Below are 27,346 nucleotides of genomic sequence, written 5' to 3' on the forward strand. Positions count from 1 at the left end.
CTGAATGAATGTGACCATTTGGCTGAAATTGGAACTAAGAACGAGAACTGAACTGCAGACAAAATATTGGAAAACTAGCACCCGAGCTGTTTGACTGTCCCTACACTGGCCTTGTGAGAGAAGCCCAGAGGGCAGCTAGCAGGTAAACATTCGTGCAGGGCATTTGCTATGTACAAAGCAGCCAAGAGGATGACAAAAAAGAAAACAAACAAGCAAAAATCTCTTTTCACACTCACACAGATTCCCTTTCTTAATAATATTTTAGTAAACAACGTTTGCCTGATGTCTCCCAAACTTTTGCTGAGGCATATATGGTGACAAACTGAAGCTTACTCATGTATGGCAAAAATCACCATAGAAGAAATGCAAAAAAAGTGTCATTTAACCACCCCTTCAAGTATATAGATGTAGACTGCAATTAATTATATAATGAAATAATGTAACAAAAACACAAGACCCTTAGTCCTGTTATTCATTACATGCTGAACTAGACAGAGCATTTCATGCTAACAACGATGTGTAAAATAGTCATAAAACAGATGATAACTTTCCATATGAGTGACAGTGCTGATCCTTATCTGTACAGTGAAGCATTACTGAACAGTTTGACAATAATTATGTAAGATTAAAAGTTAGGAAGGCACAATGGTTGCTGTCAGTAAAAAAGTAAAATAAATACAGGAGAAGTCACTGCAAATTTCAACTGAGAAAAACTGTTATCTAAATAGGTTTTGATTTTGTACAGTGCAATCGAAGAAAAGTCAACATCTTTAAACAAAACTGATAAGCTTACTATTGGCTGCAGTTTAAGAACTTGTTAATATAATGTTAAATCTTGGCTTATGTTGGGGAAAGGGGTACTGCATATTTTCAAGACACGTCATATTAAATTTGAACTGTAGCAGCAAAAAAAAAAAAAAAAACACTGACCTTGCATTTCAATAAACTAATATCATTTCACATATTTTACATATAGAACATTTTATAATCTATACAAAGGAGGGAACAAGGCCTCCAAATCCTCTTATACATCTGACTTTTACACAAGAGAATACACAAGTTATACAGCACATTTTAAAATAGTTTCCCTCTTTTAGTATGTATATATATATATATATATATATATATATATATATATATATATATATATATATATATATATATATATATATATATATATATATATATATATATATATATATATATAATTTATAAATGTCTATAAAGACCTTTTTTAATAATTAAAATAAATCCTCTTGTCTGTGTGAGGTCTATGTACAGTTCAAAGAGATAAAAGACACAGGGCTGGGGTTGGGAACTTCCCAAAACAGCCAGAGATTCCAGACAAAAGGATGTGGGGGCTGGTAGCAGTCTAGCAATCTTTGGCTGCTTGATTCCATGCACAACCTGTAACACATGCAAAAGGTTGACATAAGTTATGATCAATAAAGAGAGCTGATTGTTGTTGTTTTTTCACGACAAGCAAAAATACAAATGTCTAGTTTTGATGATTTAAATATAATGCTATTTACCTAGCATCTGGTTAGCTTGATGTGGGTCTTTTTCTGTGGAATTCAGATCTTGAAGTTCCAAAGAGTCTTTCTTATAATGTGTGGCTTTTCCATAGGTGTGAGAAGTCCTCTTAGAGTCATTAAAAGAGTCTGACTCATTATCCTCAAACCCTTCATGCATGTAACCCTGGTATGACCCCGGCAAACTGGGGTGCACTGCCACTGTCACAGAGGCTGTTGCTGTAACCATGGTGATGGCATTATTAGGGTGCTGCAATGCCCCTGTATGGGCTGTAGTCCTGTTTTGCTGCTGCCCTGTTCCTTGTTGTGGCCCTGGGCCACATTGAGTAGTCCTACGCTGACAGTTTGTCCTGTCAGTAGGTAAATGTTGTCTCCTCTGCCCCTGGTCCTCATTTTTATTGTCCCACCGTTTGATCTGTGAGCTGATGGAGTTGACAGCATTCTGCTTAGTCTCGCAGTTCTGTACTTCATGAAATGGTTTCACCACCTTAAAAAGCAAGAACAAACATTACAAAAGTGCTCAGTGCAAGCTACATCACAAGCAGTTCAAACTTTTTCTGTAAGGTCAACTTACTGTGAGCTTAGGGAAGCTGGGGTTTTTGCTGGCTTCAAGCAGAATATGAGTGGTTGGAGGTTGAGCTGGAGGTGTGATGTATGTGCTCCTGTCACAGTACTTGTATTCCTCCTCCCCGATGCCAGAGGTGGTCGTCGTTTCAGAATAGTACTCAGAGTCAGAGGTCTCAGAGAATGCCTGATGTGATGCCTTGGGGATGTGCCCAGCGTAGTACCCATGGTGGTTCATAGGAGGAGGCATGGGCTCAGGAGAAGGACTTTGCAAATGATTTGCGTTGTTAGCAGGTACAACCTCAGCTGGGGGGCCCATGAGTGAAAGAAGTACCGGAAGTAGAACCAAACCATTCAGGATCCCCAACAACGTCAGTATGGCCAGCACAGCAAAGAAGTATCTGTATAATAGAGGCACAAATGGAGAAAACATTAAATCCGAAGCAGCCATCAAATATCAACTGCATGTTCAAACAAGGAGAGGAAGGTGATATTTAAAAGTAACATGTTGCTTTTATTGTCCATTGTTTCTTTCTCTACATTTCCTTTCTCTGCTTTCGTTCTTTTGGCGACCTGACAAGGCAGGAGAGAAATTCCTGGGTTCCATCTTCATAGCTAGCGCTCGCTTTCTCTCCCTCTGGGAGCCCTCATCTATCACCACTGCCCTGCCACTTCCTGAGGAGATGTGTTTATATTAGTGAGCAGATTCTATGCGTCAGAAATACTCACCCCTCACCATTGCCTTTCTCTCTTTGCTTTTTTCTCTCCCTCTAGCCTAAAAGCTGCCACTGCTGTTAATGTAATCTTCTCTTCAGCAACTTAATACCCCTTATTATTGAGATCCCATTTCACCCTGGCCAGGGCACACAACCTTTATGTTTACGCTGGGCAGGCAAGGGCAGACAGTTGCCTTCTGCCTTTTTCTTACTCCTACTCTATCTCCCTCCTTCTGGGCCACAATAGGTATGTTACTTCAAGAGCTAATTATGCAACACTGGCTTGGAGATTTGTTAAAAGTCATTTCTTTCACATGTGCAATAAACTGTTTTATGCAAAACCTGCAAACTGACCCTTGAGTCCATCAACAAGAGTTCTTGCAGTCAGCAAGTATTGTGTGTGCAAAAGGGAAATTGTTAAGATCGATGCTAAAACAACATATTTTCTCAGTGGGGGCGACAAAAGCAGGAAACTCAATCCACTTATGAAGACTAGCAAAAAACATAGCCCTCCACCTCTAGAGCCAAGAACATGGAGGCCTGGTTGGCATAGCCACTAACGGGTCTGGGGAAGCAGTGTGAATTGGTGCAGAATTGCTTTAAAGCTAGAAGTAGCATTGAAAATATATGTTTGAACAAAGGGGCCAAGGACAAGGGTGGTGAATGAGGATTGTAAAATTACATTTTAGTTGTGAAGGCTAACGGTATAAGGCTGAGAAAAGCTTAAGTAGAATTTGTTCTTAACACAGGCTTGCGTGTTACCATGTAGGGCTCACTAATAGGGTGCAGAACTGTGAGGGTGTTTGTGCCTCTGCGCTTTAGCTCAGCATTGAGGGAGGGCTCTGATTCACCACAAGAAAGACAGTGCATGAGAAAATTAGAGAGCACTCCAGTTAAATGGTTACACAAAAAAGAGACAATTCAGCTGTTTTTGCTGTGGTTCAGACTTCTGGAGGTAGAGGAACAGAATCTGGAACAAGTCTGGAATGTTCTTTTAACCTCCCACCCTCTGACCATTTTTGCTTCTGTCACATCTACAAGAACTTTGGATTTAGGAAAGAAAGAAGGAGGGGGTAAAGTTCATCTATGTCATATATACTTGGAACATTCCAGACATACAGTAGAAACTGCTGTCCACTGACCCATCTCCTTCACTGATGCCATGTGTTTACTCTGGCTGTTTCAGAACCATCAAACAAATGAATAAAAACCCATTCAAAAGATTACAGGTCTGACAGTCATTGCACATCGGAAAGAGTATTTTGGGTCCTTTTGGTTTAGTCTTTTCGCAGCTCCCTCTGGAACTGAGACCTGTGCCGTATCACAGAACCTCTAGTCTTAAAAGACTATAATCACATATTTTCAGTCATTATGTACAGTCGGGGAAAGGTAATATTTAAATTGACCTCTAAAACCCAAATTTCCAAAGTGACCAGTCAGGTCTGTGCATAAAATGCAGCACTAGCAGAAACTCTGGTCAGAATTACATGCCACATTTAGACCAGAGACTGAGCTATGCTATGGGTTTCTCAGATGGAGACAAGTGAGTCTGCATTTGTTCCCTCGACTCCTTCCTTCCACTTCTCTGATGTCTGTTTCATTAATGTGAATCATCCATTTTGAGTGTGAACTATTTTTTTTCTCATCTCCCACAGTAGTGATGTCTGAAAACAGTTTGAGTGCATAGTTTGAGTGACACTTTGATATGGGTTTGAGGAAGGGCAAAATCAACACCATTTGTAATGTTCAGTGAAAACATGAAGGTTTTTAAGAATGGGGAAAATCAGACAAAGAAGCCAACCATCTCTGGCTGCACTTATGCACCTTTTGTTAGTTAAAGGCTCTCATTCTGCCTGACGGTCCTGTATACATGAAAAGATTGGAAAAAGGGCGCATGTTTATTTTACTAAGTCAACATTCCGAAAGTGGAGCATGATTTATTTAAGGAGTAAAAAAAGAAAAAGAAAAAAATGGGGGGAAAAAAGACTAAACCATCCATGGGCCCCGCCTGGGTTAGACCTCCAGAGTAGACCTAGTGTTAGGAATTCTGTTGTTTATATAAACTGTAATCTTTTCCATTCCGAGTCAGGGGTTGGAAAGGGTGGCTCATTCTAAGAGGGGCCGCTGAGCTTGTTCTCCTGTTTATTCAGTGTCCCACAGCCAGGAGATGTTTACAGCAATGTATTTATGCTACTCCCCATCTAGAGGGCCAGACCTCTCTCTTTCTCTCTACATCTAAACAGGACCTCCCACCATGAATGCCCCAGTGCTGGCACACCACTTGAACCAAATGGTTTGTTCCAAACCAACCCCCAGTCCTTCTTCCAGCTTAACCCACTGTCTTAAAGCAATATGCTCCAACACCTCCCAGCAGTTTCCTGGAGATCCATACCACACTGCTCATATTCAAGTTACTCTTTCATCAAATAAGTGGGCGCTGTAAAGAATATGTCTCTTCATCCTTTGTTTTCATTTTCAGCTGTGTTGTGCTGTATCCTCTAACTAGGCTATTTTTATGTCAAGGATCTGCATGAGGCATCTCTCAAGGTTGTGGTTTGCTTTCAGCACACCCCTAGTCCTTAAAAAATTATATTTGTCATTTTATTCCAGCAAAGTATTCATTAAAGTATGCAAACAAGCTGGCCAAACACAGAGGGTAGAGTGAGTTTACAACCAGTTCATTGGACAGTTGACTTTCTCCCTGAATTTAGAGTGGGAAAAACTGTGAGCAAGTGTGTGCGTGTTGAGTCACAGAGCAATGGGTTGTTTATTTACATGTTTACAAGCAGCTGCTTCACTCCCTTGATCTTTCCTCCATTTGTTGAGCATTCAAGCAGCTCAATGATGTTTGTAAGTGTGTTGTGGTGGTCTAAGGGGAGTTCAAGACTGACAACACCAGGTGATAAAGAGACAAACATTACCACCTGTATCCTAAAGCCACATGGTCAACTATATCCCTGCCTAAGGTCTGCCACCATTTCAGAAAACAGCATATGGGCTGACCTCAAAGACCTGCCAAAAGTGACAATCACTCACCTCATGATGAAGTCAAACTCTGAGCCGGCAAGCATAAGCACTCCCAAAAGAGTGGAGATGGCGCCGTCAATCACAGGAGCAAACATATGTTCCATAGCAACGGCTGAACGAGTGTTCCTGTCCCCAATGGCAGTTAGGAAACCCTACAACAGAGAGAATAAAACTGCTCTATTAAATTTCATAGGCAGAAATACAAATACTGATGAATTACAGTGTAAGATGCCCTTACCAGTGCAATGTGCACAGTAAACTCCACTCCAATACCAACAGAGGCTATAAGGATGACCACAGGAATAGCACTCAGCTTGATACCAATTAGGCCCATAATGCCAAAAAGTTCCACTGTCATCATGGCCAAAATAAAAACCTAAGGAGTAGAAGAACAGATCAGCATGTTAGGAGCTGTGCATGGAAATAGCTGTACATGAATCACAAAGCATTAATGGGCCTCACTGGGCCAATATCCTCTACATTTCACTGTCATCTGCCCCAGGTATCAGATTACATAATGGCCATGTCCTGGCCCCTTCTATGACTTCTCAGTTTCAGGGTTAGGGAAATGAGTGACCCTATATGATAAAAGAGAATACAGAAAATTTTGCTCTCGATTTCCCGGTGCAGCGTGGACCTCTTTGCTTTACTAATAATAAGAAACTATTTTTACACTATAAATAGGTAACTTTGGCCTGAAATCCTCTGATGTTGGCAGGGGTCCCAATTTGGTCATGCTTAAATTGCAACATGCTTAAAATAAAACCCATTTTACTTTGGCCACAAATAGGCTATAAAACTGAAAAAACAGAGAATTTACTCAACTGCTTGAATAAAAAAGTGCATTTACATTTTTTAAAATAAATGCTATAAACATTAAATGAGTTTGACATATTTAAACTGAATCTGAAATATCTTTCAACCAAGGCAAATGGCCATTTCTAGTTCCGTTGCTTCATCATGTTGCACTAAGGAGCACACCGGTCTGTGCGAAATGCCTTCTAGCCCCTGAAATAACTCAACCACCCTCTACCCCCACTACACCAAATCCCTGATGGATGGGTTTAGCAGGCCAAGGTCGTGACTGGGCAGATCCGTCCTGTCCCCAAATTTCTGGACAAAGGCAGTTGGAGGTAAAAGCCTTCAGGAGAGCTTTGAATTTCTTCTTTAGAAAGTCTTGCTGCACCCATTTGAATGACAAAAGAAATGAGGGGGAGAGTACGTATGTGCGTGACTGTGTGTATATATGTGTGTATGCAAGCAGCACCCTCTAGACAACCCACAAGGCCCTCCCCAAAAACTGCCCTGGTGGCAAAGTTATTGAGCTGTGTTGAGGGGATCAGGGGAGCAAGAGAAATAAGAGAATAGGGGGATAGAATGAAAGGAGGTAGAAATGGATTAGAGTGAGAGGAAGGCAGACTTACAATGACGCCTGCGGTCCAGGGGTTGAGCAGGAGGATGGCACACACCAGGAAGGTGCAGGCAAGCACTACACTGATGGACAGTAAGAACCAGTGGCGCAGACCAATGTACTGTTCCCAAAACAAAAAGGGGTAGCCATTGGGATAGTTCTTGATTCCCTGACGCATGAACTCCTCACAGATTGTGCGCACGCTCTCGATGGCTTCAATAAAGTCTGAGGCTTGTCTTAGTCCATTTAGGTAGAAAGGAAACTGTGCAAACTCTAGAGGCTCTGCCGCAGGGACTGAAAGAGACAAGAGGTAACGCTCTTAAGATTGTATGACTTGTGAAACATGCATGAATTCATTCGACCACCTTTCCAATCTCATTGTCAAGGTCTACTTACTGCGAAGGTTCTCTCCAGTGGTGTCGTACTTATCATGGATCCACTCCCGAGGATGGGGGTAAAAGTTGGCTTGGGAGGCAGCATAGCCCAGTGGATCATTACTGACCCATACTGTCAGGTAGATATAAAAAACCTCTGGAGGAATAAGACCGTCCTCATCCACCAGGCGGCGAGATGTGAGCTTTAAAAGAACCAAAATGTGAAAGTGTGAGCTTTGGAATCTTCAGCAACAATTTTGAAGAGCTATTTAAGGTGGCTGTACACATACCTGGCTGTAGTTGAAAGGTTCTTTCTTAGAGCCAGTTTGTATAAGAAGCTTGTAGGCCAGTGCTCCATCCTCTGTGCCATTGCGATAGCTGTCATAGGTAATTTTGCCAGCTTCCCAATCAGCATCAAAAGTGGCTTGCAGACCTGCAAGAAACATAGACATGTACAATTATACCAACTGTGAGAAAACTGTTCAAACCATCCTGCTGTTTTATTCACAACTTTGATAGCTTTGAAGACTGTTAAATTTACTCCTTCGATATAATGCTAGTCATCACGCACAAGCAGGAATATAAACCAAAAGCCCCCTTCCCCTCACTGAGTTCTCCATCTTTCTGCCTGGTGTTGGATAAATGTGTGTGGGCTGAATAAACTAACCAGAGAAAGCCTTTCGTGCTCTCCAAATTACAAAGTCTGGCAACAGCTGAAAAACAGTTTCCACAACCATTCTGTAATTACAGACATCTTCTCACAAGAAAAGGAAATAGCATAGGGGAGAAAGAGAGAGTCTTTCAACTACCTCCAGCTTCCACAGCCTTTCACAATAAATAGCTTCTTTTCAATTCACTGACTTTTAACTATTGTGGATTCACCTTACAGCTTAGCTCCCAATGTAAACCAATGTGAGCAGTGAGGTCACAAACAGCCTGAGATAACCCCTGACCCTTGCATAATCCTCTCTATGTCCAGGTGGGAGAAACACAAAAGAAGATGAAATGAACTTTCACTGAACTCTTTCTCTCACCTTCAGAGCTATCAGCATTTCCTGTGCAATACATAAATGCAACTGAAAATGCTGGTTTATGTGACATAGCTATGGTGAAACCAGTATTTTGTAGATACTGATATATCTTAATCCTTAAATATCACAGTTGCGCAGAACAAGTTATAGGCTGATCTTTTGTAATATAAGTAATAGTAAAATGCAGCACTTGCTGCAAAACCATAGCTTACCTTTGAGCCAATCCTGGAAGTAGTGCAGCCACATTCTGGGAAGTTTGTGATTGCCATCCTTAACTACGTATTTCACAGAGTTAAAGGCATTATGAAGTTGTAGAAGCTGTCTTTGAGAACGGGCATAGTCAAAGCCATCCATGGTAACCAGGTACATATTATAGAAGGAGAAGTATTTAAACTGAGCTGTAATGAATTCATACTCCTGTGTGTCTCTAGGGACAATATCAGTCAAGTAGAGTCCATCGTGAACCATTGTGGTACCATAGAGGCTGAGGCTTAAAAGAGCCACAAAAACAACAACCACCACAGTCTTAGTTTCAGGCTTCAGCAACAGAGGGGCATACTTTTCTCTTGCAAAGCTTGACAGATTCCAGCGAAAGAAGGGAAGAGGCACACACTCACGGCCCTCTTTGGGCTCTTCCACCTGGGCTAGAAGGTCTCGGGTGGAGCTGGAAGTGGTGAACACCTGAGAGCCATAAGGGTCAGTGGTAGGGGTTGGTGTGGATAGGACCATGGATGGAGGAGTGGTGGATATCTGGGAGGTGGGTGGCAAGATGGTGACAATATGCTGACCAGCTGCATCACATTGAGTGAAGGCCTGAACAGTGGTAGTGATGTGGGTGCTTGTGGTTATAGTGGAGCCTGTGTAGGTGGGGGTAGCTGGAGCACGCTGATGGTTGTCATTAGCATCTGAGAGCTCTTGAGGCTGGATTTGAATGACCCGAGATGAACAGGGACTGGAGGAAATAAAACATGAATACACACCTTTAGCTCTAAAGACTGTCATTATTAAGAAGATGTGGATAAAATAACAGGACAGTACATCTTAATTACCTGTAGAAACAGCACAGGATGTCCAGTCTTTTGTCCTCTCGTCTATGCAGGTCCAAACTCAGAATGGCAGGGAATATCAGCAAAACCATAGCAAAGTTAAAGACCACCACAACAGCCGCCTGAAATAAAAATGAGAGAGAAAAAGAGACTTCAGGGTAGAGGCCAAATCTTTTCGTTCATGAGTTCTACGTTGCCACCCGACTCCACAGCTGCTGTCTGAACTTGAGAAAAAACACACTGCATTCAGGATCCCTCGCTGTTTTAGTGCCTCGGATTGAATCCCAGAAACTAAAATATGCACCCTAAATCAACCAGCAATCCCCTCCCCCATCACTTTACAAACAGTCAACAATCCAAGGAAAGGGGACTCCCAAGGTCACAGCGAGTCTGAGCAGAACCAAACCCCCCCCCAACTCTATCAACCTCAGACAGACATTTTATTCCATATCATTACAACGCAGACCACCCAGGGTTAGCCTGGGGAGATCAGAGAAGCACAGGCTGATGGCTGGGTGATATACTGATATTTTCACTCATCTCATTACCTCTCTCTTGGTATCCCCTAACCACCTGAAATCCAGGCAGTGATTTTAGTTGAATGAAGGGGATTGACCATAAAATGGAGAGAGAATGCGAAAAAGTGAAACAACAAAGGCCAGCCTTACTTTAAATTAAGGTTGACTGCTCATTTATTTGAGCCACCTTTCACTGCCCTTTTCAGAGAGTAACCACTCCTGCAAGTCATTCTGAATAGACATCTCATGGCACAATGGTTAATGACATGCATCACAAACAAAATACTCTCTCATACCTGAAGTGAGAAGGCCCGAAGAGCAGGAATTGGCACTAGGGCTGCCATGAAGAAAGCAATCATGTTATTAATTGAGGTAAGAGCCACACTGGTGCCAGTTCTTCTCAGGCAGTCACCTGTCCTCTCCTATGGAGATAAATAGAAAAAAATGAGCTGTGATCTTCAGCAACAACAACAGAAAATCTAAACAACATTTTCAGAGTTTAAAAGTCATGATCCAGAGCATGCTCATGAGATACATGCCTTGAATGGGATGTTGGATCGGGTCTCTGTGAAGGAATGAGCCAACAAGAACATGTCGTCAACTCCAATCCCCAAGGCTAGAAATGGTAGCACCTGTGGAGAAACACAAATTTCTGAGTTACAGCCAAGCCCTGAGGGTGGGTGTGAATTTAAGAGGTTTAGGTGTGTTTTTACCTGCGTGGTGGCGGCATTAAAGGACAGTCCCAACAGCGAACACAGTCCAAGTCCTGCAGCCACAGATAGAGCAACTAGCAGTACTCCTGCCAGCCCTACAGCACCCTGAGACTTCGCGCAGTCCCAGCGCAGCATGGTCACGCATGCGTATGCCAGCTGTGCATAAAAAGGGTATATGTAAGAGAATAGCTCCACACATATATGCTGATCACATTTTCATCAGCCTTAACTAGAGCAGCTACAGTAATTGATGTCTTACCATGAGCAGATAACCACCTGCCACCCTGATTACGCTGACGTCAGAGAAAGATTTCATGATGTCATTAAGAGTGGTTGTAGAGAAGGCATAAACATTGGAGGAAGAATTCTGAGGAATGCTCCCATGAACAACCTAGAAACAAATTCAAAATATGAACATTCAGAGAAAGAGAACTTATCCATTATTTGGATTTGACAGCCGTATGTATCAAGGAAAACTAGCATGACTTGTAAATAAAGTATCTTAATGTAGCATTGTGTGTTTACAGTGAACTTGTGCACTTATTGCAGAATTTAGACCAAATCCTAAATTACTTTTTCTGACAAGTTACATAAATATACATTTTTTTTGTGGGGCATACCATTATCCACCTCATATTTTATACTAATAACACGCAAACAAGATAGCACAAGATCCTATGAAACTTGACAAGTGAGAAATAATGAGCACAGATGCCAAAGGGCAGAGGTCAAATGGATCAGATGAGATCACATGGTGTCTCAGGCTACTCCATCAGCACCATGAATGGCCGACAACCCTAAGGTGAAAGGAATACCCCTGCATTTTGTTTTTACAGTGCTCTATCTCTCAAAACTCATTTGACGTAACTTTCCTCTCTCTTGCTCTCTTACTAAAGCATTACTGGAGGCTCTTCTCTCTCTCAAATTCTCCCTCACTTTCAGTAAGTGTGCTGGGTGTCAGTTATCACAAAAACAGCTTGTTCCTATAACTGGGAGTCTGTCAGTGGCCTCCTAGGAGGACTCCGTTTACTAGGCAGCTGAGGATTGATGGAATTCAGGCAGACATTGCCATCCTCTGGTCTAGGGAAAACAACCCTCTTGCACCACTTGTGACCTCCTACACTCTTTTTACCTTTACACATCAGCCGGGAACCCTCTGCGGTCACAGAAACCATTCAGACCTCACAAAGTGACTGTGTGGGTGTGTTTTAAAAAAGGAAATTACCTCAACAAACTTCCTCTGCCAGGACTCCAAGATGGCGGTGGCTTTGTCCTCATTCCAGTTGATGTCATGGATCTCATAGTCATCTTTGAAGTGCTCATAGAGCTGTTTGGGACTCATAAGGAGGAACATTGTCTGAAGGGCCTCCGCACTGTTGGAGGAAATGCAGAGAGCTGAGTGAAATCAGACCATATAAACATGCACGTAACTAATGTGAGCATTAATAGAAAGTTGTTGTAATAATGACTGGAATAAGGTGTTTGCGATCCTTCTTGGGCTGTAGTAAATAACTTTAACACTGATGATTGATATTTGAACAATGCTACAATGTTGTGCAAAGGTAAATGTACAGCTCTTGGCAGTGACCTTCATTTATCACAGATTAAACTTTGCACTGAAAATATACACAAGTGAGATTAAATTATTGGTATAAACCTATTTGCTCCTGCTTTTGGTTTGTTTACTTTGTATCATATGCTTTTTTTTTGTTGTGTTTTCAATTTCCTCTACTCTGCATTTTAGATCTGTCCATAGGTTATGTGGCTGTCCATCATGTTTAATTGGTCTTGCCTATGCTGAGGTCAGAGGTGGAAACTGATCCCTCTTCATGTAAGGAATTCCATGGATGTGTGAGGTTATTAGGAGTCAGAAAGATTCCTCCCTCTCTCTCCACCTCTGTCTCTTTCTGGTTTTCTCTCTCACTTTCTTTCTTGTAAGGGCCTCCTAAGAGAGGCCCACCCACATACCCCCACCTCTTGCTGCTCCTTCTTTCTTCCCCCCTTCTTTCTCACCTCTGCAAGGCATTCTGGGAGTCCTTTACTCTTTCGCCCAGGATCAGCTCCTCCTGCCAGTGCATGAACTTCTTGGAGAAACCATGGCAACCACCCTGAAGTTCAGCAGCAATATTAGGGACCTACATAAGATATAGACGACACATTTAATGCAATGTACACACCCAGATTAATCGGACATTCTTATATGCATTACAACACTGTACCCACCTGCCATGGGTCCTTATTAGGGGCACTGTGAGGGCAGTCTGTGTCACTGGGATCTAAGCATGGACGGTTCATATAGGCATGGCCCACCTGAGCTTTATCCAGCATCTCTCGAAAGCCCTCTAGAGACGTAAACTGGCTTAACTCCTCCATTAGCTTGAGTGGATCCAGATTCATCCATTGAATGTCAGGCATGCCCCTATGCCGGGAGATAACAAAATTGAAACACATTTTAATAAAGCTAGCAGAATAATACTGTTAATTCTTTAACATTTTTGAAAGATTTTTTTAAAGCAATCCCCTTCCCTGCTACTGCTTTTCCAAGCCTGCCAGCACCAGTCCCTCCCTGGTGGTGGCAGACTACAGATGCTGCATAAAGTAGCGTTTATTATCCTGTTACACGGAGGGGCATAATATGCTGGCGGTCTACAGGCTGCTGTCTCTTAACTTTGTGCATCGAGTCATAACAATTACCTCTGCCTCTACAACATCTTGATAAGGATGAAGGCGGGCAAAGGGAATGCTAGGAAGGGCTATGCTGAATGTCTTGAATGCTTCTTTGAGGGCAGTTTTTTTCAAGCCCTCAGCCTGCAGGTTTAAATCTATCTTCTCCCAGTTGGTGGGTTATTGAGTGGATTGTTGTCTGTTAATGTGCCAAGGACTAATTCTTTATGTGTAGTTGAGTTACAGTGGGACTGTTTTGGACGGATTTGTTACAAGTAGAACACGTACGCACATTCTGGAGAACATTAATAAACACAAGAGTGCAGACTGCTAAAATTTGTACATTGGTAAAGCCTTATTAAACTTATTTATAACAAGGAAACAAAACACTTACAATCATCATCTGTAGCTCAAAACAATCCCAAGTAAAATGTCAAAGAACCTAAAGCAACAGCCTCGTAGTGAGAGAGGAGGCTTTTACCATGAGGACTATTTGTGGGTAAAGAATAAAAGTGAATGGTGTCCCAACTCTAGGCCCAATCTCACTCCAATAACTCATGAAGAGTAGCTTCAAATAAAGCAGGTCCTCTCCCATTCCCACATACCAAGCGCCTTTGCTCCTGCTTGCAAAGAGAGTCTCCTTTATCTCCTATTTTTTTGCTTGAGTGAACCGGCCTGGGCCCTTTTGTTTTTCCATAGATTGCTGGTCTTTGTTCCCTCAAGTTTTTTTTTCTCCCTCACTCTCTCCCTCCCTTTCTCTCTCTGTCTCACTCTCGCTCTTTTCCCTTTAGATGAAAAAAAAAACAGCTGAACTGAAGCGGAAGCTTGAGAGGACATTAGCCTCCATGGCTAACTCATGCCCAAAGAGAAATCACAATAAATAACGAAATATTTTTAGAAAGCACTCATCGTTTTTTGTCTTGCATGACATAGAACAAAAAATGAAGTCAATTACTCACCAACAAAATATTAAAGAGGTTTTAGGAGTGAGGGTGCAGAGTGGGATGGGTGGCAGTGTAAACTACAATGTCTAACGTCCACAGTTAATTTCTCCCACTTTTTCCTCTCTTCTCTTTGGGCCCACGACTTGAATAATGCCCATTTTATTTGTTGGACAACTTACAGCTCCAAGCCTGGGCGATTACCATGAGAATGCACAGTGTTACCCAGTGCTGACAAAGCCAGGCCCCCTCCAGGGCCCCCTCACTGATGGACACTCACTCGTAAACTGAAAGAATGCTTACCATTGTCTGACCCAAAGGCTCCCCTGCACCCCCATCCTTCCCTCTTACCCACCCAGTAGCAGTCATCTCTCTCCCTCCCTCTTCTCTATGTCCCCTTTCCATAAGGGCTTCTTCAGGCTGGGGGATTGGGTGGTGGAACAGGGGTGCAGGATTAGAAATTGTCCTGTAAAGTCTCCTCACTACACCGATGACAGCTCAAACCCCAGTGATGACGGAACCAGGCTTTAGCTTACCAAAAGACTAAATTGAGCTTTTGCTTGGGCCTTGATGTAAGAGTTTGTTGAAGACAGCACCATTTTGGTTGAAGGTAAAGCCCAATTGTTATAGAAGTGTGCGTTATATTAAGGAGGGGGGGTCAAGTGTTTTAAAGCCAAAGTTAAAACACAGAACCTTGTGCTGTAGTTAATTTTTTGTCCCTAAAGCTTAGACTGGTAACTTCATTGGAAAAATGTGGCAATATATTAATTAAGAATAATCAGAATGCTTACGGTAAGTAGGCGGAGCCTCCCTGCAACTTGGAGCCTTCCCAAAAGCAGTCCAAAGGAGTCACAATCATGCAGGGGAAAAGCTTATCAATCATCTGTGAAGAAATTGTGTATCATCTTTAAAGAAAGTTTTATGGTACAGAACAAAAAAAAAAGTTATAAAAACTACAACAGCTTGGACTAAGCAAACAGTAAATAATTCTTACCCTTTCAATCATGACATTTTCTATAATTGGAACTCCAGATTTGAAGCAGATTTTATTAAGATCCCAAGATCTGTGGGTAGAAATTGTACAAGCAAATGATAAAATGTTTTTGCATTTGTAAGCTTTTGAAATTCCCTGTTGCTGGTGGTTGTACTCACTTTCCATAAAGAGACACTTGAACTTTGCTAGCTGACAGAGCTGCCTCCAGGTGGAGCAGCAAAGCCTCCTGGGTAAGAATATTAGTTCCTTCCTGTTTGGGTGTCTGTATCAGCATCTGTGAGGTGAACACTGACTCCTCTCCTTGCTTCTCTTTTGTGTAGCGTAGCTCCTTGCTCACTCGACTGCCAGCTGAGACAGAGAGAAAACAAGGCATTTTTCAACATTGACGAAAGAATACACCTTTGTGGTCATGAAAATTATATTCCTGTTGACTGTCAGCCAGAAGAAACTGCGCTATGTTAGTACAGTACAGTACAATGTTAATGGTCAGACTGCAACAATCAGTCAATAAAGAAACAACCATGATCCTCAGGAAAATGTTAATGTCATAATTATGCCCCAACTTAACCTTCAATTAAACTCACTAAAGCTTTCATTCCCCTGTGTACACTTCACAACTAATCCCAGAAACAGATGTGTGGATGACATTTGTGTCTTTAGCACACATTGTGACATGGTCCACACTTTCACAGTCTAACCACCCTTTGCAAAATGCCCCATAAATACTCCTATGTGGTTATCTAAATCTTTGCCGGGTCAATCCTCCCACTAGCATCTTAATTAATGGCTCACGTCACACTGATATAGACTGCCTAAAATTAAGATCCCTCACAAATTTGGGTCTTGATCTACAGGTCACCTTGCCTGGATCCAAGATGTGAGAAGGGAAGAAAAGGGATGGGAGTAAGGCTGAAGAGTAGGGACAGAATGCTGTTCATGTGGTATGTTGATTTGGGATGAAAAGCATCAAAGAGTGCAGAGGAAACTCTGGAGTCCAGCCCCCTAATTAACGGAGGCGGTGATGAAAAGAGGACGCAGGGTAACTGCAGCTATGCCAAATGCACATGAAACACACCGGCCCAGATCAGAGAATGTCCGTCTACCCCTCCATGTCCCAATGCATGATGACAAGCCTGCAGTGGCTGGCTGAGCCCACCGAGCCACTTTTCCTCCTCAGCACATCTCACTGCCTCCCTCAGTTAATTGAGTGAGGGAGTGGATGTGAAAGACAGTAGAGGGGTACTGTTCTTGTCAGGAGTAGCCAACAGCTTCGTAAATGGCTTAGGTGTCTTTTAACAACAAACTTTTAACACAAAAGATTTAGATTAATAAAAGAATAGGCTGCATAGAAACAAAGAAATTGCATCACAAATCTAAAAAAAAAAAAACATGACACGTGACTTGCCCTGAAGCTTGCAACCTGATTCATCCATTCCTGATGCATCAACTTCCTGATTTCATTCATGCCACTAGCAGGTTACATAAACACATTACTTAAAAACTGAAATTCTTTACAAACTGCAAACATGCATTTGCGTAGACCTACAGACAGCATGTTCATATTTAATGCATTCAGGCATCTGCAGGAATTGAGCTCCAATCCTTGGGCCTGTAATTACAGGGGCTCCTGAAGTAAATTATAGCTATTTGTGTCTGGTTCCTCCCATCTGGACCACCCAGCTAGGGACCGAGTGGGCCCCGCCGCTCAGTCACCACTCCACTCAGCCACTCTCCAGATGGGAGCTTTGCTCTGTTCTCTCGGCTCGCTGCTGCCTTACACTTAAAGAGACAGGCACACAAATATTTCGCAGCCAGAAACATAATGTCGGAGGGGTAACAATGACTGTAATGCACAAGAGTGACTTTGGATGTAAAGTTCAGGTTAAAACTGCTAGAACTTTCAAAAACATAGGCTATGGAAGTTTCAAAGTGCCTATATTTGCTTTCATTTTCTGGGACTGCAACATGGTAGAGTGGTCAACGGTTATATAATTTATGTAAATGTAAACAAGACATAGACATTACAGCAGAATAAAGATGTTGTGTAATACTGAACTGACAATATTCCTGCATAGAACTCACTATCTCCCAAAAAGAGGCCCTCCCTCCTCTGTTGTCCTTCATTTTTCACAGCCTTGGGGGTGACATCACCATCACAGGCCAATTATCCACGAGGAGGGTCCAACCAGTGTTCCCCAGCATAGCCGGAAAGGAACAAGCCTCAATGTCTCATAGATTAGACAGTTGTGTGGCAAATTATGTGAAATAGCACATAAAATGCAAAAATCTGTCTAAAATAATGCTCTGCACTCACTGGCCAAAGCACAATGGTAGTGAGCCTCGTGAAGCTTGTCTCAAGGTCCCACCCAGGAGCAGACCAACAAAATGAGCTGGTGTGAGTGGGTTCCCTCCCAGTGGGCAGTATGGAAAGTGACATGTAATTAACTATGGAGAAGTAGCCTCCTGCTCCCTGGTGTCACCCTACCAGTGGACCCTGTCATCTCCAATCTCACTCATGAACATATTGCCTTCAACTAACCTAAAAAAGATTACTACTGTGCTGATGAATAACGCAGTGCAGAAAAAAAATGTGGTAAACATGTAAAAGATGAGAATGAAATGCAAAATAAAAACATTATAGCAATATTTGTTATAACAAAGACTGTGCTAAAATAAACATAATTTAAAATAAACAATCAGAAAGGGTTCCTTTACTGTCCACTCTTTGAGTTATTGCATGTGGTGCAGTAGCAAAGAGCAGCTAGGTCTGAAACCCAGTGCTTTCTCCATTAGGACAGGCCACCTTCAAAGTGTTGTGGTCCAGATTAGAGGGATTAAGAGGCTTCTGAAAGGACTCATGCTGTTCTGGAGGAAGTCCCACATGGAAGAGTGCTGAAAGAGACATTTTTACCTGTTTTCACCACCCAAGAAATCCCAAGAGCACAGATGCGCAGTTGGGTGCCAATGCATGCCCAAGCTCTGACTCAAGTATTCAATTTCTCTTTTTCTGTTCCCCTTATTTTCTCCCACACAAATTAGTATATGAAACCTCCAGGAACAAAACAAGCTGGTTTAGCTCTTTTTCCCTGGGTCTGTCAAGCCCAGATAATGTCCATTCCGAGCTTTTTGTTAGAAATTTTCTTCCTCTTCTTTCTAGCCGCATTATGTAGACAAGAAGGATAGATTTGGCTCAAGTGCAAATCTTTTTAAAACATTTCAGCTTCACAGCAACTCTTAATCAAAAGGAGTCTTAATGGCTTGACCATGACTGAGAGAACCACCCCATCTTGCCCCAATACAGTGGCAGATGGAGACTGCTCCACCTCTGCCTCTATGAGCGCTAACTCAAGGCCACCAAAAGACTCAATGCATGTCTTTGCCATTTTCAGACACTTTCTGTTGATTCCCAACAAACAGGAAAAAAATAGACACTCACTTCAAAATCAACTGGAAAAAAAGAAATAATAATAAAATACAAAAGAAGAAAGGCTAGCTTGTCTATGCATGTGAAATAAATGCATGCCCTTCTGAACATCTCTCTGGCATAACTTTAGGCTTGGATGATAAAATTTGACACAAACATTTTGCATTGTAACTCTTCAAATTGCAGGTACACAAATTAGAATTGGATTAAGATGGTTCAAGGTTTGGAGCTAGCATTTTTTCAAACCTGATACTTCTGTCAGCATTGACATAAATTTCCACCGATTCTGGCATTTAGGTCCTGGGCATTTCCATATGTATAGCCTTCCCTGTACTAATTATGCTAATCAGCCCTAGTGTTGGCTGCTGTGAAAAATACCCACATTAAGCACTCCACTGGCTGCTAATGCAGCTTAATGTGTGGTTGAAACATACATTCATCCCACGGTGAAAGGCAAAATTTTTCCACGTTGTTGGTTTCATTCAAACTGGAAATGAATTTATTGAGCCCAGAAACCATTTCTTTTCCACCACGTACCAAGAAAATGTTTTTTTTTTACCCTAACCAAAAGGACAAACTGTTGAGGAGGACAAAAAGAACTTTTTTTCCTCAAAAAAATTACCAGTTTCTTTTTTTTCACATGGATCAAAGGCAATGACCCTCACTGGACTCAATGTAAGAAATACTGTTAGAATCGGACATCAAGACAGGCAGCTTCTTCAGAGCTTGGACTCCTCTTGTGACTGATGTGTTGTTCTAGTAACTTCAGCTTAATAATATATATAAAAAAAAGTGTAATCTCGGATCTCTGCCATGGAGTTAGACCTCAATTTGCTTCTCTGGACATGCTGCCAATGTTAGCCGGACCTTAGATTTGAAAACTTGTTCTTTTGCTGCACCAAGAGCCTCTGAAACCATCATTCTATTAACCACCCAATATTTAAAAAACGAGCGCAATGCCATACAAACTGGTCAAGATGAAAGATCAAAAAGTGAGCCTTAATTCCCGCCTTAATTGGCAATGCTCTGATTTGGGGTTGAAAGTTTTTAAACTTTGAAAAAGGATGCATTCAGCTTGCATGGCTCTTGAGTAACGGGGGCTAGAGGCCGGCCTATGTGAGGTGGGGGGTGGAAACAGGGGGTTGAAGTAAACATTTTCAACTGACCCAGGTTGACTCTGGCCTTGTTTGTACTTTCTACTGGTGAGGTCTAAGTCTCGGCAGTTAGAGTTTATTTATGTAGCTGGGGTGCTGCGGCTTGCTATTCACCTCCAATAATACTTCATAGAGCTTTCTTTCTTTTGAATCCGGCACCAGCACTGGAAGACTGTGTATTTTCTAATGAATTATTGCATTTACCTTGCATTTTTTTTGTATTATTTGTTAGCTTAGATAACTAGTTCTAACACACAACGGTCCACATGTGTCCGTATATCCTGGGCTTGTGCTGGTTCCCTCAACTTACATGCATGTGGACAAGGTCATTCATGCAGTTTGTATATGTTCTTTATTTCTCTCATCTGCTGCCTAGTGGCTTCATACAGCTCAAGCACGCCTGCTACCCAGATATCCCTGCACACATTTGAGTTATGTTTGTACAGCTTGTCTGTGTGTACACGTCTGTCAGGCACACAGAAATCGTGTCAAAACGGATGAGAAAAATTAAGTTACGACTGTATATGAGAACATAAACATGTCCATCTGTTTAAAAAAGTTTGCCGTTTGTTTAGCCCGGCACACATTTTTGCAATGACCGTTAAATGGCAACAATCCTTTTGGGAGGCAAGCATTACTCAAGCATATAATCACGTATCAAAAGTCTGCCTCTTTCACCCCACACAGACAGGCAACCTTTTTACTGACAAAGCTTTCCTCGTCCTTTACTTTAAAAAAGCTCAATCAATTATTCAAATCTGCACAATTCAAACAAGATGTGGCACCACCCGGTTTGGTGTCAGAAACCAGATGAAATAACTTCTGCTCCTTTGAAAACACAACTTTCTCAATCTTTTCTCCTTTCTTAATTCTCCAGATTCCCGTCTGCAATCTGACACTTCACATAAGGAGAAAACATGAAATCCAGTGTAATTTAAGGGTGTAGATTCTAGAGCGTTTCTTCTCCTACCAGCCCCCAAACCGTCATCCTACATTTCATTTTATTGCCTTTTTTCCTGTTTCTCTATGCAAGCACAATCATACTTTCCCAAGAATTAACCAATTACTTAAAGGGCTAGTTCACACAAAAATGTTTATGTAGTGATTATTTGCTTACTACTGAGTTGTTCCAAACCACTATGACTTGTTTTGAAAATTATACGTTTTGAAGAATGCAGCTGTTTTTGTCTATAAGATGAAATTAAGATGACAAAACAACATTGGCATACGACTTACAGGCTCAGTACATAAAATAATGTTCTCCCTTTTTACCAGTTAATGATTTTCAAGCAAGAAATCATCTTTCTGGTTTAGAAAGCAATAGCTTTAAAAGAGATTATAATGATAGTGATAGTCATGCTAAATCATACAATAATTTTACTTACACAGATGTAAACACACCAAAATATTGATGGGCCTTTGGTGTTTTTAAAAAGTGCTTGTGGCACAACATACAAAACAGTATTGTTAACAGTGTGTCTACACCTAATTAAACCTAGGTTATTTCTTATAAGACACCTAAACACACGGTTGCTACTTTTCACACTTTGTTTGACGGAAGGCGGAAGCAATTACGGGTGGCCCGGGTGGTCCCTAAGGACACGGACACTTGGTGGCCAGGGTGACATTAGGGTGGGGGCTAGAGCAGAGGTGAAGGAGGGACAGTTACTGCCTCAGGGCTAAGCAATGAGGAGGCATATGCTCCAAAATACACAGCTGGGCAAGTGTGAGATCCACAATCCCTGGTTGCTTTGCCATTCTTTATGGCCTCCCCCTTAACAACTTTAATTTTAATTTTTGTGAAATAAAGTTTTCTGTATTAAACTACCGATCTGTCTTTAAAATAGTTCAAATGGAGCAATGCATTTGGCAAGGTCATTTTGTTATAATATGTTTTGGTTTGGGGAAGTCACTGGAAAGCCTTCTTGATATATGCAACTCTTTAGTAATCGCTAACAGCACCAGGGACCTTTTTAAATTCAATTCCCAATCACAAGACCCATTATAAAACTCTTTTGTTTGTCCCTGTGACTTTTTATGTGTATGTGTGCAGAAGTGAATGTGTGTGCCTGTGTGTGAGAACTAACCTCTCCTTGTTACCATACCACTTACTCCCCATTCAGCCCAGAGCAGCTTTGTCAATGGGCTATTGGGGGAAACAACGCAGGCAGAAACTTTAGAAACAGAGGCACTGCCTCTTAAAGGCACAGTGTTCCTTTTCAGCACTTTGGCGTTTCTCTCCAGGAGCCCCATGCTTTATGCCTGCTTTACATTAAAACACAAATTTCACTGACAACATCCGACAACTCCCTTCGATTTAAACTCCCATCTAACCATTTCACCAGAGAACACGAGCTCATATATCATTGCGTTTACAGTTAAAGTATATATTTCGCAAGTGATTACTGACTTGTTTGTTTCTTGAGATGCTGAAATCCGTATTTTTTGAGTAAAGGACATATAGCTATATCCATGCCTGTATAAAGGTTTCTAGCTGTCTAGTTCTAACAGACTAATGCTGCGCTATTATAAGCAACATATTAGCAACATATTTGAAATCAAATTTCAAAAGTGTAAAATAACAAGTCCTGTTGTGCATGAACGTGCACGTTGTGTGTGTGAGTGTGAAACAGGTGGGTAAACTTCAGCTGTATTCTCGTTTTTAGTAAAGGGGGGTGCCTTTATTGTTGAATGGAATCCAAGAATAGTGAAGGACCACACAGCGAGCACGAGGGGGAGGGTCAGCACCTCAAAGATGGCTAACGATTCACACACAGCCCATCTGTGCAGGGGATCAGCAGTGTGGCGAAAGCCTAGGGGGCTTAGAAGGAATTTGGCAGTGTGAAAACCAAATAAAGCTGCCTGAAAATGCACAGATAAGTGAGGTGCACGGAAAGACGTCAAACGGGAAAGGGGAGAAAAAGAAAAACATCAAGCACAGCACCCAACGCAAACAATATAGGCTGATGGGAAGAGAACAAGAGAAGGCTTGCATGCGCTAGGAAAAAGAATGCTACGTGTGCGTGACAGGAGATATGGAATTCCAGAGGCCACGGTCTATGTCCGCTCAAAGATCCTGAGTCTTCATATCAGAAGCCCACACAAGGTCTGGGTCTATATCGTCCGACAACTACACCACAATCACATTTGCAATCAGTTAAGCTGCGCTAAGGCAGTCAAAAAGTTTGGAGAGTGACTTGCACTAAAAAGGACTATGCCTGTTCTGACCCTACGTAAAGAAACATCAGCATTCAGCACACAAATAACTTTGTTCATTCTAATCTCCACACCAATCAGGCCCCAAAACCCACCCACACAGCGCATCTGTGAAACATGAAAGTTTGGACTCACCTTCCACCCATAGTTTCTCTATGTCCGTTTCAATGGCAGCGACCCGCAACCCAACAGACAGGGCTCCGAACACAAGCAGTCCAATGAAAAGCACTTTTCCACAGTGTCGCTGGATGTGACAGCCCAGAGAAAAGAGAAAAGCCTGGAACCTCGCCCGAATCCACAGTGGTGCTTTCTGTCCCACAGCTTTTCCCTGAGACACAAGAGAGGAACACTTATTCACATGTACAGTGATGCTGTTTCAGATCAGTTGTAACACACGGTGCCCTGCCAGGACAGTGAACTGTCATGACAACGCATGAATCAATATTTACAGGCGAGGTAATTTAATGATTTATTTACATTTTGTTCTTTGTTTGCTTATAAATGAGACACTATTAGTTGTACAATATGTAAAGGCAAAGGTATTTGGCCACAAAACTCAGCTAAATGTAAATAATAAAAAACTTTCAGTTAATTGTGACAAATTTCTCAATTCACCCTAACCTGTAGTAAATGCACGTCTTGCATTTTATTGTATAACATGGCAACTGACATGAGTTTGAGAACTTTATAAAAACTGCACAACAATTTAAAAAAACTTTCTATATCTTTGTTTCCAGCCAGTATGTTTTTTGGTATAATTTAGTAAATGTGCCAAATTTTCTTTTCTCTTTTTTGGCATCATTTGGAGAGTTCTAAAAAGTTCAATGAACTCATTGCTTTCAAGTTTAGTAGGTATAAACTGTTTAGAGTTGTAAATTGTTTATTGTTTAACTTTTGACCAAACATATCACAGGCCTGAGGTTTCTCATCTGGTCTAGATTCACTGCTCACCGCGGTATTTAGCACGATATTTAACTTATTCTTATACTGTTTAGCAGTATATTACATTAATATCAACATTAAAACTCCATAAAAGTTTTAGCTGTAAAAGTAGAACCTATAGGAGCATGCAACATTAGCTGGAATCTGTAAAACTTGCCTTACTGTTAGATAAAACGGTTTAAAGATACTTGGTTTTTCTGTTATAGCAGCAGCTTGTTACAAATACACTTTAGATAACTATTTTACAATCAAACAAGTAAAATGACATTTTGAAATGTCGCTAAGCTTTGAAACCACCTCACAAGTTTCCTGTAACTGGCAGTCCTAGCTGCAGAATAACTGGACTTGTTTTGGTTTCACTCATGGGAGATTTGACACATAGCCAAGCGTTCATGCGCTTCACTGATGCTTTGTCAGATCAAACTTAATCAGTGAATTCCTCAGCAGGACGCGCGCATTGTCAAACAAACACGCTATATTGTATCTAGACCCACCAGACTGAACACAGAGGCAACCTTGGGGACGAGTTAAACGCGAAAAAGACTCAAAACGCGCGGAGTGAAGGGCTAAATGAATGGAGACTCTGCTCTCATTCATTATCGTCGCTGTCCATACTCGCACTTTACTTTTTTCTTAACATTTTCCAAACGTTTTAAGACTGTATCCTTTTCACTGAATTAAAAGAAGTCACAATCCAAAACTATAGGCTAAAGAAAGTCCTGAACAGTTCACTGGCTCCCTGAAATACGAAAATGTTATCACATTTACTACGAAGAAAAACAAGGCGGGCGTGTGTGTGAGAGAGTCGGTCTCTCTCTGTGTGTGTATTCCACGGGGGAAAGGCGTTTGTCACCTTAGAAATCTGTTTTAAAGCAAAAGCGGCGTGGCAGTAACTGGGTCTCCGGAGGAGATCTGAGTTCACAGGCGGCGGAGAGCGTGTGTAACTTGGGGGTAAATCTCCAAAAACACCACCGGCCGGTCCCGGGTCTCTGGGATCCGAGGCCATAGTCCAAACGGGAGGCAGAAGAAGCGCTGAAGAAAGTTAAAGGCAAACGCGGCGCGTTAAACGGAGGCGATAATAATAATAATCCAAGATTCGCGACACGCGCATCCACCGGGTTCAACTTCAAGAAATATTCTCTAGTCTTTCCTTGAGCCAAAGTCTTCCAACTCCATCCCAACATTATGTGCGCGAATCCGTATAGATCCCTCGGTCTTCATTCGTCCAGCTATAGCGCGTAACTCGTTTTAAAGCAGAAGAAAGTGGCGAGCGGATTCCGCCAGTCTACCTCTGATCCTGTTGCAGTAACATTTGGAGAGGTAGCCCCTTTGCAAACCCTGAAAAGGGTGGTTTGATGGAAAAGTGCTCTGGTTCTCATTGGCCGAGGAAGAGGCAAATTACTTTGCAAACATCTCCTATTATTAGCTGCTAAGCAACAGCTCGCCAAAGTGGAGAGAGAGGGAGACCACCCAGGCGGAGCCCCTCACATCAACGCCGGGAGGGGGAAGTGCTGGAGCAGCTCTTTCACTGCACTGCTGCTCCGCTCCGCACATTCCCAATAGCTCAGCTCGTATTTTAACACGCTATCACACAGGCCATCTATTGATACTGCAGCCACACATTTCTTTTATGCTGACAGTCGGATGCAGAGGGAGACTTTACAGATTAATCTTCGCTGGTCTGATGCGTACTTACAAAAACGTAGAGCCGATAAAATAATTGATGAGAGTATTAAAACATCAAATTATTTCTTGACTAATTTTTATTTTACAAACATGAATAACATGTACTGATTGTTAAATGATGATAAAACATATGACGTCCTGTTTTCATAAAGCATATTAAATGCTAGAGTCTTCTTAATGTTTCAAATTACTTGAAAAAAGATCAAAATATGGGTGAACAAGTTTTTTTTTAAAATAAGTGTAAAAAAAATAAATCAAAATCAAATCAAAATCTTGTAAATAAAAATGGCTAAAGTACAATATAAAGACTTTAAATGGCAATGAATTAGCATTTTGAGGCTGCACTATGGTCCTTAAAATAATGTTTTAATATATCAGTAAATTAATGTCTGACTTATTTCTTAATGGGCGTCTTGTGTAAATCATGGTAAAAATACTATAGTCACTATTCATGGCCAGAAAAAAAAAGCCTTTTACCCATATAAATCCTTTGCTGAGCTTGTCCAAAAAACTATTCTTGACAACACATTTTTGTTAGATTATATGAGAAAATTAAAACTTTGATCAATTTATTTCTATAAATATTTCAAATTTCAGGTAATCTTAAGATGTTTTATTTGTCATTCTTTGTAAAAATGTTCAAAATATTACAGAAATAATACACATTTTGAATTGGACAACACGTTGATTTTACTTAACACTTAAGGTTATTTTATGATGTTTCAGAGTAATGGCTTTTCAGATTAGACTCCTTATCAAGACTATTCCAGATGATTTTTTCAATTGTAAATGGCCAAATGTGACTCAATCAATTATCTGACTTGTAGAACAATGCAAAGGTTTGAGAAACCTAAGCATGCTTATAATGACAAAATATATGCCAAATCAACAAATACCCTACAGAAAATATGATATGAAGCCCATGTCATGCATCTGGTCCACCTGTCATTTGATTATTTTTTCACTGCAATTCAGTGGAAGGCAAAATATTAGTTCAAATTTAAATGTCTTAGCATATAGCACCATTGACACTAAGGGAAAGCACAAGGGTACGTCTGCTTGTATACTGTGGCAGCGTTGAGCACATTTCTCGAAATTGTTTAATTTGATGAGGGTAAGGGCAGCTGGGAATGGGAGCTAATGTGGAATCTGAGGAATTGCTCCATGCGGTAGGGGGCCCCTTTAAGCCTAACAAACTGAGGGAGGTCCGGACCGAGGTCTAGAGGCCTTGGATAAATAAACTGGGGAGATGACCATGCGCTGTCCAGAAATCTGCCATCACACAGCCCCTAAACATAAACGGCCACAGCCCGTCACTGCTTGTGTAAAGGTAAGCTCCAAAAGAACGAAGCATGGATATCAAACGACAGCTGAGAGGCTCCGCACACCAAGA

At 41.5% G+C, this 27,346-nt stretch overlaps 1 protein-coding gene and 1 long non-coding RNA gene across 3 annotated transcripts in view; one reads left to right on the forward strand and one right to left on the reverse strand.

Annotated features, from left to right (window-relative positions):
* The window catches only part of LOC141378372 (uncharacterized), a 48,342-nt gene that overhangs the window by 11,597 nt on the left and 9,399 nt on the right, over window positions 1-27,346 (forward strand). The window lies entirely within an intron of this gene.
* ptch2 (patched 2) lies at window positions 1,221-25,645 on the reverse strand. Its single transcript, NM_130988.2, has 22 exons — window positions 25,121-25,645; window positions 23,461-23,653; window positions 15,690-15,879; window positions 15,532-15,601; window positions 15,329-15,420; window positions 13,156-13,351; window positions 12,946-13,067; window positions 12,158-12,305; window positions 11,192-11,323; window positions 10,933-11,088; window positions 10,759-10,851; window positions 10,516-10,641; window positions 9,705-9,823; window positions 8,868-9,607; window positions 7,915-8,057; window positions 7,647-7,827; window positions 7,264-7,544; window positions 6,078-6,215; window positions 5,849-5,991; window positions 2,107-2,497; window positions 1,533-2,019; window positions 1,221-1,407 (listed from the first exon to the last, which is right to left on the reverse strand). Exons 1-22 carry the CDS (start codon window positions 25,271-25,273, stop codon window positions 1,373-1,375), a joined length of 4,329 nt encoding a protein of 1,442 aa, NP_571063.2. The 5' UTR covers window positions 25,274-25,645; the 3' UTR covers window positions 1,221-1,372.

The sequence above is a fragment of the Danio rerio genome, chromosome 2, assembly GCF_049306965.1.
Source record: "Danio rerio strain Tuebingen ecotype United States chromosome 2, GRCz12tu, whole genome shotgun sequence".
NCBI classification, from domain to species: Eukaryota; Metazoa; Chordata; class Actinopteri; order Cypriniformes; family Danionidae; genus Danio; species Danio rerio.

Excerpts from the sequence above, each read along its gene's own strand:
- ptch2 (NM_130988.2), bottom strand. The coding sequence starts at position 25,273 with ATGGCCTCGGATCCCAGAGACCCGGGACCGGCCGGTGGTGTTTTTGGA. Across the intron at positions 9,824-10,515 it reads TTCGGGCCTTCTCACTTCAG|GCGGCTGTTGTGGTGGTCTT; the intron begins GTATGAGAGAGT and ends TTTTTATTTCAG. Across the intron at positions 8,058-8,867 it reads CTTCCAGGATTGGCTCAAAG|GTCTGCAAGCCACTTTTGAT; the intron begins GTAAGCTATGGT and ends TGTTTCTTGCAG.